General features: G+C 33.1%; 1 protein-coding gene across 1 annotated transcript in view; it reads left to right on the top strand.

Moving 5' to 3' along the window:
* The first annotated feature begins 7253 nt into the window (after window positions 1–7253).
* Window positions 7254–14232, top strand: part of LOC124895024 — an 11874-nt gene continuing 4895 nt past the window's right edge. The window contains exons 1-3 of the mRNA XM_047405496.1: window positions 7254–7542; window positions 8604–9303; window positions 13539–13737. Coding sequence (XP_047261452.1) covers window positions 7254–7542; window positions 8604–9303; window positions 13539–13737 — 1188 coding nt within the window. The remainder of the gene's footprint in view (window positions 7543–8603; window positions 9304–13538; window positions 13738–14232) is intronic.

Here is a 14232-nt window from a genome sequence, read left to right as displayed (position 1 = left end):
CCTGCAATGAAAACTGGGGCAGTTAGAACAAGAATGCTCCGTGAGATCCACAGGCTGGGGAGGGCCTTGCTACTTCCGATTGAATACTGGTCGGCTGACAATGATGATAATAATAATAACAATTAAATTATTTTTTTCTTTTAGTCTATGTATATGTAGTTTTATTTTTTTTGTTTAATAAAAAATTATGTTTGAACAACTTTGACGTTTTAATTCATATTTAATTTTCATTTTGTCTATTATCTTCTCAACAAACATGTCGATAATTGAATGTTAAAAGGAATAATTTAGAATCTAGTAGCAATAGCAAGATTTATCTGTTGGGTTTGTGGCAGAGGCTAATCAGTTGGTGGGACAGTAGACGGTGTTTGAAATAACCATTGTTTGCTACTCAATTGAAATTTCATAAGAGAAGAAATCTTTTAACGTGGGTCGGCGTATAGTCTCCCTGTTGAATGATGTTTACATTTTAATTTGAAGAAAAAATAATTAATGCAAAGGGTAAAACATGATTTTTTCAATCTCTTCTTGATTAATGAAAAGAGACAAGTAAAATGAGAAATCAAATTAGAAAATTTGGAACGGATAATTGGACGTAAGGAATAATTTTGAATCCAGTAGCAATAGCAAGAGTTGAAACATATTGGTAATCTACTGGGTTTGTGGCAGGGGTTGATTTGTGTTGTTCCAAACAGATTAATCATTTGTTGCAACAGATATGAAGTCTGATGCAACAGATAATTAGTCTAGTGCAACAGATAATCAGTTTGATGCAACAGATAACTAGTCTGATGCAACAGATTACTTATCTGATGCATTAGATGAGTGATCTGTTTAAATTGTGGACACTTATGTTGGATTCATGATCGGATTCTATTCATTGTTGAAAAAACAACAATAACTGGTGTACCCAGAGAACAAATTCGAATAAAAATCATAATTTTACTTACAAAGTCACATATGAAGTAGTGTTAAAGTGAAAAGTGATGTAGGAAATAAAATTTGACCTAAGAAATTGGTAGATAGCAGCACTAGCGGTAACAACAACAACAACAACAATGATCGACAAGAAGAAGATGAAGATGATAATGAAGCAGAAGATGATGAATAAAGCAGCATCAAGAATAAACAATAATCATCGTGAAGAGAGAGAAAACAACAACGGATGCGATGAGAGAGAAGCACGCCTTTTTTTTCCTACGTTTTCTGTTATATTAACTAACATTTGGATCAAAGTATAAATTTAAAAACTTCTGAGCTATTTTCAAACTTTCCCAACTTTCTTAATCCATAATAAAGTAACTGTCACCCCTACTCAATAATTAAGACTTTTGTCACCTACGCCTCATTTTAAAACTCTTTTGTCACCTATAGCCCAAAACCCCAACTTTCAAGGTACTTGGTGATTTTTTGAGAAAAATATTAATAACTCAGTGATATTATTGTATAAGCAAAAAGAAAATGTGATTTTTATAAGTGACTCCAAAAATATTTATAACAATCCAAGAAAATAACTTTAGAAAAAATTTGAAAGTTTAAGTAATGATAAAAAATTTCTAAGCATGAAAATTTCTTCTTGATAAATTAATATATTTTTTTAAAGAATAGAATAAGAATATAATTTTGACTAAATAAGTTTGATGATTTAAATAAGTCTATTATTCAAAAAAAAAAATTAATAACATGACCCGCCAATTAGAAGAGAAAGAGACATATAAGATACTTGTTTTTTTTTTTTTTTTGAGAATAATAGTGATAGTTGAGTCATATTATTATCTCTAAAAGGATAAAAATAATTTTTGTAGCAAATTCAAAAAATATGAGTGGCCATTGAGAAAAATAACCCTTGAAAAAATATATGTCAAGTTGTAGTACCGATAAAGTTTTTCTAAGTATATTTTTTTTAAAATAAATTAATGCATTTTTTTTTTAAAAAAAAGAATTATAGTTTGATTAAATGAGTTTGATGAGTTAAATTGGTCTTGTCTTTTTTAATTATTTTTGTAGTGACATTCATGTCAACTAAGAGAGAAGAAAACTTTTGAGGTGTTTACTATTTTTTGAGGAAAAAAGTGATTGTTGAGTGATATTGTGATCCTAAATAAAACATAAGTGATATTTGAAGAAAAAATTTAAAACTTAGCTGACTATTTAGGAAATTCACTTTTAAAACTCTATTTTCATACAATAATTTTCATATTCATTAAAAAAATCATAAAATCAAACTAGATAAAAAATAAATAAAACAATTAATTAAATTTCTCAAAATATGTATAAAGTATAAACTATACTACATAATTAAAAGTTGAACTAAAATTAAACAACTACAAACATAAAAAAAAAAAGAAAAATATAACTAACAAATAATAAATAAATTTGTAAGAATTAATTTTTATTTTCTTAATCACATATTACTACATTTGGCAATTATTTAATTATGTACACCCTCCTCCCAAATTACCCGTCCTAAATTTCCTAATTTGATTTCCCATTTTACTTGTCCTTTTTTATTAATCAAGGAGAGACAATTTTTTTTTCCATGTTTTACCCTTTGCATTAATTATTTTTTCTTCAACTTAAAATATAAATATCATTTAATAGGAGCACTATGATAAATTAGTCATTTTATTAATTATTTTTCTTAATCAATGTGTCATCTCAGTTTGGGACGGAGGGAGGAATTGTCAATTAAGAAAATTAAATAATTATAAATAAAATACATAAATTGTCCATTTCTACGCATTAGGATAGTTTTCAATGTATTGAAAAGTGGTATAATAAATAAAGTAGTGTTAGAAATTCAAATTTAGGAAGAAAAGGGTAAAAATGTCTTAAAACTAATTAGTTTATAGTGTGAATAGAATTATTACTATTATGGACAAATTATGACCAAAATGAATTTTCCTTTACGTTTACCAATATAATTACTTATGTTCCAAATTTATTTCCAAATTATAATACTAGTACTAAACATTAATTAATTTAAATATAACGGTAAAATATTTATTTCAGTTAGTAATTCTTTATAAACGTGTAAAGTCCAAAATCAAGAAGCAAAAATGAACGAAGAAAATATATTATAAATATAAAAGTAGTCAAAACTTTAACTATCTTTGACTAATCAGTCTTGAGAGTTCGGAGTTTGAGCTTGTTCTCGAAGAATTACATTCGAAAAATACTCTAAATTGCAATGTTTTAGACATTAATCCTAATATTATAAAAAATGTATATTTATTAAAATATTAATCAAAATTCATGTAGTTTAATTTTTGAGAAGCAAATTGTAACAAGTATACGCTCAGGGAGAAAATATTTGCTACATTTACATTCTGTATAAGTTTGAAACTATTATGGAAGACTTCAATTAAAAAATTAATTTTAGCAGACCAATATTTGACATTTAGCTTGGCCACTCATTGAAACTGAAATTATAAAATCAAGAAAGCCATAGATATATGCTTTCTCCTCCGTCTCATATTAATTGATTACCTTATTATAAATAATTATTTTAAATTATTTATTTATTTAAATCAAGATAAAATTAATTGTATATTTTCTATTTCACCATTACAATCAATTTTATTTTGAAAGTTTAAATAAGTAATTTTTAAAGTTCCAATAAAGTATCTTAAAATATAAATTAATAATATTATCCTTAATTTACTTGTTTATTTCTTGATATGCTTGTTAAAAGAAAAATGGTCAACCAATATAAAATTAATATGAAACCGAAAGAATAGCATCACTTTTACCAATATGTGCATTTGTTGGTAATTTTGCTCTCTTTGTGGGAAAAGAATAAAGAGAAAAAGAAGTATTAATGAACTTTTTTTGGAATTAAGCAGAACTTATTGACTAATTAATACCATTTGACACACTTTCTTCATTTTCGGGGACAAACTTATTGTTTTCCATAGCCGAGGGCAATGGATTACAAGGGAGCGGAATCAAAACCTTCGCTGATAAGATTAAAGTTTAATCGTTTAAGTAGAGTATTTAAAATTGAGTTCTGTAATTGAGCTCCCATTAGCTATAAAATTTGGAGTAATTTTTTCTAAAAATAATTGAAAATATTATTTGTTGATGAAATTCTTTTATTTTTGAAATTTTATCTACAACTTTGAATTATAGGATCAGTTGATCATCTTATTAAATCAAGAAAGTATTAATTAATTTATTCTCATATTATTCTTTTAATTAATTCTTTTTAATGTTTCAAAAAGTTTTTTTAAGGAGTGAATTAGTAAAATTCCTTTCTTATTTATGATTTCTTCATATGCGTGTAAAAAGAAAAATGACAACTTAATATGAGATGGAAGAAGTAGACTATTAAACAAAAGAATCAATTTGGGTGTGTTTGGTACGATGGAAAATGTTTTCTGAAAAATATTTTTCCATTTTTCCTTGTTTGGTTGCAATAAAATGTTTGGAAAACATTTTCCACAACAACTCATTTTCCTCAATTTGAGGGAAAATGACAAATATGACTTATGACCCCACCACCACCCCCACCCCAACAACACTCATATTCACATGACTCAAAAAATTCACATTTCTCAAAATTTACATTACTTGGAAATATTTTTCACTGTTCTTTACTTCAATTTTTCACTGTTTGAAACAAAAAATAGTGAAGCCCGAATTTTTCCCATTTCCAATGTTCGTTGAATATGTTGTTATTTTCATATGCGTAGAGAAGACTTACCTATGTTACTTTTGATAATTGCATATTTCATTTAGTCATCGATGTAACTTGTTTCACGAGGTTGAATAAACTTGTCGTTTCGTTATATTTCTATTGATTGTAGTATCTTGAGATTGTCCAGACAAAATATTAAAAAGTGTCTCCTATATTTGCTAATTAATAGTTACTTAAATTTAGTGATTGTAATATTTTAGTATTCGATATTGATATTATTTGTTATGCTTAAATTAATTCTTACAAATTGTTGAGTTGCTAGAGGCACTGATATACTAGTTAACAGTTAATTGTATTTTCTAAAAAAATATTTTTTCACTCACCAATTAAACACTAGAAAATATTTTTCTAAAAAATAGTCTCTACTCACCAACCAAACACCATAAAATATTTTTCGAAAAATATTTTCCATTCATAAACCAAACATGAGAAAATAAGTAAAAAACTAACTTTTTTTTCAGGAAAATATTTTCCAAGAAAACATTTTCTATGCAAAATATTTCCCATCATACCAGCACACCCAAAATTACAGTTAAAACTGACGTAAATTTTGGTTCTATCTAGTTTACTAATATTAAATTTTATAACAAGAATACTTATTCTAGAAGTGAAATTTTACAACAAGCATACGTACAAAATTAAATTACAAAATACATACTCTGTCCGTCCTGAATTTTTTATTTTGATTTTCTATTTTACTTGTCTTTTTTTATTAATCAAGAAGAGATAAATTTTTTTTCATATTTTACCCTTTTCATTAATTATTTTTTCTTCAAATTAAAATATAAACATTATTTAATAGGAATATTATGATAAACTAGATATGTTATTAATTATTTTTCTTAATCAATGTGTCATCTTAATTTAGGACAAATAATTTGAGACGGAGAATATTAAAAACTGAACATCATTTTACTCTTATTGTGATTTCGAATAAATAAAAAGGTATCATCATGGTTTGTATCAGTCAAAACTTAATTCAAAATATGCCTCGAAAGTGCTTCGTCTTTCAATATCTATTGAAAAAGGTACAACGCCTCTTTTCCGAGTTAATAACTAAAATCACCACTCAACTTTGGATCCTACAAAGTCAATTTTAATCTTTACTTTAATTTAAAAGTTATTTAACTTTCACGTTTTTATTCAGAAAGACACTCAAATTATTTAATCATTTTTTAAAATAATATTTGCTTATGTGAAATTATTAATTAAATATAAAATTCAGAAAAATAAAAAATTATCTCTTAATGACCCTTTTATTCTTATTCCCATAAATTAATTTTCCTTTCTCATTTTTTCTTCGTCTTTTCATATATTGTAATTAATTCAACATTTAATATGCCTGATAAAATATTAAAAACTCAAGTTAAATTTAATAATAATCGAAGGATAAAAAATTATTAATATAAACTATATTAAGAATATTTTAAAATTTATAATGCTAATGGTTTTGAACTTGCTAAATCATGTTAGTTTTTATCAACACGATATTAATGTAATTAGCTTTTGTATTTTAGTGATTAATTATGATTATTTTTATTAGGATTTTCTTTTAATTGATTGCCGGTGTTGTTTTTTGTAGTTACATATGCTAACTTGAGTGATGCTAATTGCTTCAAACTCGCAGTATTTAGTGATTAATTATGATTTGGTTTATTCAGATTTGATTTTCATCGATTGCTGGTGTTTTTTTTTTTTTTTTTGTATTTGCATTTGCTAATTCGAGCTGATTAACAATGTTTATTTTTTAATATGATGACATATAACTAAATGATCACGTAGTTATTACATACATATAGTGAATTCCTATAACGTAGGTATATTACTCATGATATTTAGTTATGGGTATAAAATTCCTAATTCATCATACATATACATATGGTACAGTGTTTTTTTCATTCTTATAGTACAAACATTTATAAAAAAAGGGCATTTTTAGAGTGAAAATAGGAAGGTGGGAGGCAGCGGGGGGAGGGGTTGTATCGTTGAGAGCGTCGCATTTATAATAAGCTATATAATGTGCAAATTTAAATTTAATTAGATTTCAATACGAACATCAATATCAAATGGAAAAAAAGAAGTTGAAACAAGGATTGAAAAGGTAGAGCAAAATAATTGTAATTTTAATTCTTAGGTTACTTTTAAATTTTATTGTGATCCTTTGATATTTTATTAAACATATTTAATGTTGAATCAATTACAATATTCGAGAAGGAGAAGAAAAATGAGAAAGAGAATGAGAGATACTAAATTTAGGGTAATAAGGATAAAAGAGTCATTAAAAAATATCTTTAATTTTTTAGAATTTTAATTTAAATAGAAATTTCACATAAACAAATTTTATTTAAGAAAATTATTAAATAGGTTAAGTGACTTTCTGAGTAAAAATATGATAGTTGAGTGACTTTTAAAGTAAAAATCAAAGTTGAGTGACTTTCTAGGATAAAAGCCCAAAATTGAGTGATCATTTGAGTTATTAACTCCCTCTTTTCTATATATCGGAAGAGATGCGTTTAGCTTAAATAACAATTGCTTCAAGACTCCCTCCTAGAGTATGTCCACCCCTTCAACAACGTTTACCGCTGACCTCATTAATATGAAGCCTCCAGATCCACCGGAACCACCGGACGAAGATCAACGCATGGAAGAGCTCCCATCGGAGAAACCCTCTTTCAAAGCAATTCTCATGGATAAAATCCCAGATCTGAATGCTTCATACCTTCAAAGACAGGGAAAGCAAAGAGAGGGCTCGGAAACAAACTCAGCTTCGATCCAACTTATGAAAGACGAAATGCAGCGGATCCACGAGCCGTGGCGCAACTCGATCATAGTCAAATTATTCGGTAAGAGAGTCACCCATTAATTCCTCAGACAAAGACTAATTGACTTGTGGAAACCGATTGAACCCCTCGTCCTAATCGACCTAGGGTGTGATTTCTACACGGTCAAATTCCCACTCAAGGAGAACACAAGCAAAGTACTGCACTAGGGGCCCTGGTTTATCGCTGGAAAATTCCTAACAATAAGGGAGTGGGTTCTGAATTTTATTCCCGATAATTTGACGCTCACCCATACAACCATCTGGGCCAGGCTACCCCAGTTGCCCACAGAGTATTACGATAATTGATCCTAAAGAAGGTGGGAATAAAATTGGGGAAGTTGTTAAAAATTGACGCATGCACATCTTCTACCCTTAGAGGACGATATGCCAGGATTTGTATCGAAATCCCAATAGAGGAATCGATCAGATTGGAGGTATGTATTGGTCCACATAGACAAAAAATCATCTATGAAGGGGAATGAATCCTATGTCTAAGTTGTGGAAGGGATGTACATACACTCGGAGCTTACACCTACCTCCTTATCCTATCTACAAGCACCTCACAACCAACAACAACGACGAATCCACCAAAAAATGGTAGGACAACAGTCACGTTCCCAAAACAAAAATCATCAAGTAAGAATGAAAGAAGAACAAATGACTCTCAACCAGTGCCGACCCATGTAAAAGAATACAATGTTACAACAGGTAAGTTCTCCACCCCAATCTCCCCTGAAGTTGAACAAACGTTCAACAACTCCACTCACCATGCCCGCAGCTCTGACGGATCTTCCTATGGGCCTATTAAGGGTAAGAAAAAACAACAATTTGGGCCACTAAAGTCAAAGGCCCAAAACCCACAACAGGCCCAGTCAACTTTGGACCGAAGGGCAATCCCAACTCAATTGGAGCAAAAAGCTCATCTAAAACAGAATCCAGCTGACTCGGGTCACTCTTCTCTCCCTGTTCACCCCAACAGCCTATTTAATGGCATACCGCCAACAAAAAAGCTTATCAGCTCTAATTTGACAACCATATTTAATGGGAGTGCCAACAAGATTCTGGTGGTCTTTTAATCTTCAGGGATGGACCCCAGTGACGAGACTAATGCCTCATACTCTCTCATCTCTTCTCCCTCACCCCCTATAGTCCTAGCTGGTTATGCAAAATCTTCTTTCGAAGAAGGTAATCATAACCTGGGCAAGAATGATATGACACTCCCCATTGTGTTAATTAAATCCTCTAATGCCCTCTACACAAGTATGCCTACTATTTGTGAAGGGAACTCCACTCTTACCGCCAAAACCATTGCTAGCACTCACAATGGCAGAACACTCAAGCAATGCTCAGGGAGCCAACCTGGAACCTCTGTTCTTCATCTCAACCCTACTACCACAAGACCACATACCCAAATCATGGCTAAAGCTCCTTCTTTAGGACAAGTCGATCACTCTAAACCTCCAGCTGGGAAATCAACCCTTAGTAGTCATCCTCCAGGACCTTGCATTCCTAGCACAGATCCTAAGGGAGGCTCTGAATCACTCCATAGACAGGTTGGGGAGCCAAATTTGGTTACAGACCCTTCTTCATTCAGACATGCACCACCCAACTCAGCAATTTCCAACGCAAGAGCTAAACTTCCTACTGAGCCAAGCACTCCAGTCTCTCCCATTATTTCCAATCAACTATCCAGGGACACCAATCCTTCATCTATCCTTTGTTCTATGGCCCAACCAGGAGAGTCAAGCACCACAACCAACAAATCAGGTAGAAAACCAAGGAGGTTAAGAAAATTCCATAGAGGAGATTTTAGAGTCCCTCAAGAAGTCCAACATGGAACTGGAGCTTACTTAGCAGGCTTTGGAGAATGAAAAACAAAAGCTTACCTTTTGAAGAAGCTGATAATGATAGAATTCAACGAGCCTACTGGCGAAACTATTATAGTTTTTTGTCTAACCCACATGAAAGTTTGCACTCTGAACCTAAGGAACCAACTGAACCTAGTCCCCTCAGTAGTAGCCCTGAACCCTCTGAGTCCCTCCAGAGACTCTCATTGGAAGGGAAAGGAATATGCCCCAATGCCAATACTATCTCACTTATATAGTCTCATGAACTTCATCATTTGGAATGTAAGAGGATCAAATAGTGCTGCCTTCAGGAGACAATGTGATACTATGGTGAATATGCACAAAACTATATATTAGTTCTATTAGAAACAAGAATGTCTGAGCACCACTCTTTCACTGATGCCTTAAGATTTAATGCCCAAATTCAATCCTCTGCTTATGGACAATCTGGAGGGATTTTTATAATATAGAAGGAGAGTATCCTCAAGCTGGACAACATCTCTGTTACCCCCCAAGGTATCCATGTCATGGTGAATGTACTCTCTGATCTAAATCCTTGGCTTTTTTTCTGGAATCTATGCTAGCCCAGATTTTCATATTAGAACCACCATTTGGGAGAACCTCATTCAAATCTCCCAAGCCCGTAAGGGTAATTGGCTCATTAGAGGGGACTTCAATGAAATCCTCCAAGCTAGAGACAAAATAGGGGAAACCAGGTCAACCATACAAGATCCTCTCTTTTTAGGGACTGCATAAATCAATGTAGCTTGATAGACCTAGGTTTTAAGGGCTATTGGTACACATGGACCAACAACAGGTATAGAAATAGGAACTAGTTGATTTTTGAACGACTGGATAGGTGCCTAGCCAATGACTCTTGGATTAAAGATTACCCTGAGGCTATTGTAACCCACCTCCTCAGGACCAAGTATGATCATTTCCCTCTTAAGGTCCATCTCAGACACACTATCCACACAAATCCTAGACTATTTAGGCTTGAACCTATGTGGTGTAGACACCCCTCCTTTACCAACTTGGTTCATCAACGCTTTGATCCTCCTAACTCCCTCCTCAATGCTTTCCATATCTTCCAAAGAGAGTCTACTGTTTGGAATAAAAACACTTTTACAAATATCTTTCACAAAATAAAAAGGATCCTAACCAAGCTGGATGGTATCCAAAAGTCCAATGCATACCACTCAATCCCTTTCATCTAAAATCTAGAACCTCAGCTTCTCCTGGATTACAATAATTTTATTAAACTTGAGAAAGAGTTCTAGCAAACCGAATCTAGAATAAGTTGAGTTAGTGAAGGGGATGTCAATACCAAGTTTTTCCACACTTGTACCATTAATAGAAAAAAGGAACAATAGAATTACCAGCCTGAAAGATGACATGGGTAACTGCCTTACTGATCCACAAGTCATTGAATCCCATATCATTTCTTTCTACTCTAAAATTTACACCACTAGCCATAACAGCTCCCCAGCCTACCAAACTACTGAGCACCCTACTATCCTAATTCTCACTGAGTCTCAGAGCACAACCCTTTCCTCAAACCTCAGAGATTCTGAAATTACCCAAGCCCTCAAAATCTTCAAGCCTATGAAGGCACTTGGACCTGATGGTGTCCACCCTCTTCTCTACCAAAGATATTGGAACATAGTTGGGGAGAAAACAACTAAGTTCTGTCAGGAAGTCGTTAGGACTAGGATTATGCCTCCCCAACTAAACACTACTCTTATTTGCCCGATTCCTAAGTCTAGAAATGCTGACCAAGCCAAGCATTCCAGACCCATTGCACTTGCAACACTATCTACAAGCTGATCACTAAGATCATAGTCAATAGGCTAAAGCCTTTCCTAAACCATCTCGTTGCCCCAACTCAAGCCAGCTTCATTCCTAATAGGAGAACTGCTGACAATTCCATTATTGTCCAAGAATATATTTCCCACTTCGATAAAATAAAAGGGAAGACCCCTAACATGATCTTAAAGATTGATCTAGAGAAGGCTTTTGATAAAATTGAATGGTTTTACATCAAGGATACCCTCCATTACTTCAAATTCTCCCCAAAAATTTCTAGGCTAATCATGTCCTGTGTCACTGGGTCCTCTATCTCCATTCTCACCAATGGAGGGAAATCTTGCCCTTTCTTACCAACAAGGGGTATAAGATAAGGAGACCTAATCTCTCCTTACCTCTTTATTTTTTGTATGGAAAGATTGTCAAGAAATATTGTTCTGGTTGTTTCCTCTAAACTTTGGTACCCCATCAAAATAACTAACAAGGTACTAACCATCTCACATCTCTTCTTTGCAGATGACTTAATTCTCTTCTCAAGAGCCACCAAAGAGGATTGCTATGCTATTCAAAACACTCTCACTTTCTTCACTGAACTATCTGGTCAAAGGATCAACCATGCTAAATCTAGAGTTATCTTCTCTAAGAATTGCTCCACTGAGAAGGCTCAAGAATGCTGTAACACCCTTAGCATTCAAGCCAGCCCCTCTTTTGGTAAATACCTTGGGTACCCCATCTTTCACAAAAAACCAAACTCTGGGGACTTCTAATTTATACTTGACAACATGAGGAACAAGTTGAGTTGTTGGAAGACTAAGTATCTGAACTAGGCTGGAAGAACTACCCTGGCTAAATCTACCCTCTCCAGTATCCCCTCCCATATTATGCAATACATTAAATTGCCTGCCAAAACCACAGACTCAATAAATAGGATCATCAGGAACTTTGTTTAGGGCACTACAACTAATAAGAAGAGACCGTACCTTGTGGGATGGTATACCATAACCAAACCCAAAATTAAATGTGGATTGGGTATCCAAAGAAGTTAGATAAAAAAACAATGCTCTCCTTGCTGGCCTTGCTTGGAGACTCCACAGTAACCCTCACACTCTTTGGGATAGAATCCTTACAAATAAGTACAAAATTCCTACCAGAAATAGCATAGGTGCCACAATAGTCTCCAGAACCTGAAAATGCATAACTATTAGTTGGGCTAATACCATAGAGGGGTACAAATGGATTCCTAAAAAGAAAACCAACATCAAGTTCTTTGGGGACAGCTGGATCCCCCACCAATCCCCTATATGAACAATGATTCAAGCCCCTCTTCAAAGAGAGGAGGAACATCTTACCATTGCTAACATCCACTCTAATGGAATTTGGCATCTCTAGGACTTATCTTTTGATCTCCCTATGGAGAACAAGATAAAGATCGAAAGCACTTTGATCCCCCATAACAGCAGTCAGGAGGATAAGCTTGTTTGAGGACTATCAATTGATGGTAGATTCTCCACCTCCACTGCCTACTCTCTCCTCAATAAAAACAACCATCATAATAGTGACACTAGTTGTGGTTTCAAGGATATCTGGCAAGCTAAATGCCCCAATAAGCTTAAATTCTTCCTATGGATCATGTCCCACCACAAGCTCCCTACCAGTCAGCACTTGCATAGAATTGGTCTTAGCTTAGGCCCTCTGTGTCATTTCTGTGGAACTCATGAAGAGAGTAGTGACCATATTTTCTTTCACTGCAAAAATACTCGGCTTCTTTGGGAAAGCATAGTTGCTCAAAGCACTTTTAATCCTGCAATAGCTCTTTCATCCATTGGTTCTCATAACTGGAGAGGGATTTGAAAATCCCTCAACACCAAGCCATTCAACAACTGGTTGAATTGGGACAACATCATCCCTTTATGTCTTTGGGGAATCTGGCTAACTAGGAACAACAACCTTTTCAATAACAAAAAGGACAACATTTAGAGAGGGGATATTATCTCTCAGACAATGGAATACCACCTCATCATTTCCAATCACTCCCAACAATCCTATACTATTATCTAAGTCACCTGAAAATCCCCCGAAAGAGGTATGTATAAACTAAACACTGATGCTTCAGTGTGCCTTTTAACGGGGCAAGGGGGACTAGGGGGTACCATTAGAGACCATACTAGGGACTGGATTGTGGGCTTCATGGAGCACAAAACCAATACCACCCCCTAGATGCAGAGCTACATGTTCTCAAGAGTGGCCTCAACATAGCAATCAACCATAATTTAACGCCTCTACAAGTACAACTAGATTCCTTGGAGGCTATTCAGGCTTTAACTTCAAGGAACTTGCTACTTGATAATCTTACCATTGATTGCAGGTCAATGCTGGAGAGGGACCAAGCAACCCATCCGGAGCATGTCTTCAGGGAAGGGAACAAAGCGGCTGACCTATTAGCCAAAACAGCTAGAAATGAAGCAGTGCAAGGGAGCCTTAAGATTCTACCAGTTCCTCCTGTGTTTGTATTAGACACCATAGATGCAGACAAATCAGGAACTATGTATTCTAGGAAACTTCGTGTTTGTAATCTACTTTCTAATAGCCAAGCCTTGGCTTAACAATCTTTTGATGCCCCACCGGGGAGTTGTGAACTTAAAAACCAATGTTTTTTCTAAAATTGGCCCCCTTTGCAAAAAAAAAAAAAAAAAAAAAAAAAGGAAGAGATGCGTTCAACGTGACAATTTAATGTCATTGAAAAAAAATTGAGAGTATTATAATCTTTAAAATATTTTACAAGATAAAGTTGGTTAGGTAGACTTGTTATTTGTGTTTTCTTATTTGGACTTCCGCAACAATTTTTTAAAAAATCCACTTTTTTCCATCGAATTATAAATCATGCTCTAATAAAATCTCCACTTTGTTTTATTAAATTATAAATCATATCCTAATAGAATATCAATGAATACTGTGGGGCTTATTGACCTTTTCTAAAGCTAAATATTAAGGAATAACTAAGTAATTTTTTTTAAAAAACATAATTTATATTAATTTATTATAATTAGATTTTAAAACTA

This window comes from Capsicum annuum, unplaced genomic scaffold (genome assembly GCF_002878395.1).
Source record: "Capsicum annuum cultivar UCD-10X-F1 unplaced genomic scaffold, UCD10Xv1.1 ctg79236, whole genome shotgun sequence".
Classification (NCBI taxonomy): Eukaryota; Viridiplantae; Streptophyta; class Magnoliopsida; order Solanales; family Solanaceae; genus Capsicum; species Capsicum annuum.
The sequence above is the reverse complement of the archived record's forward strand: the minus strand, read 5'-3'. Positions and strand labels throughout refer to the sequence as shown.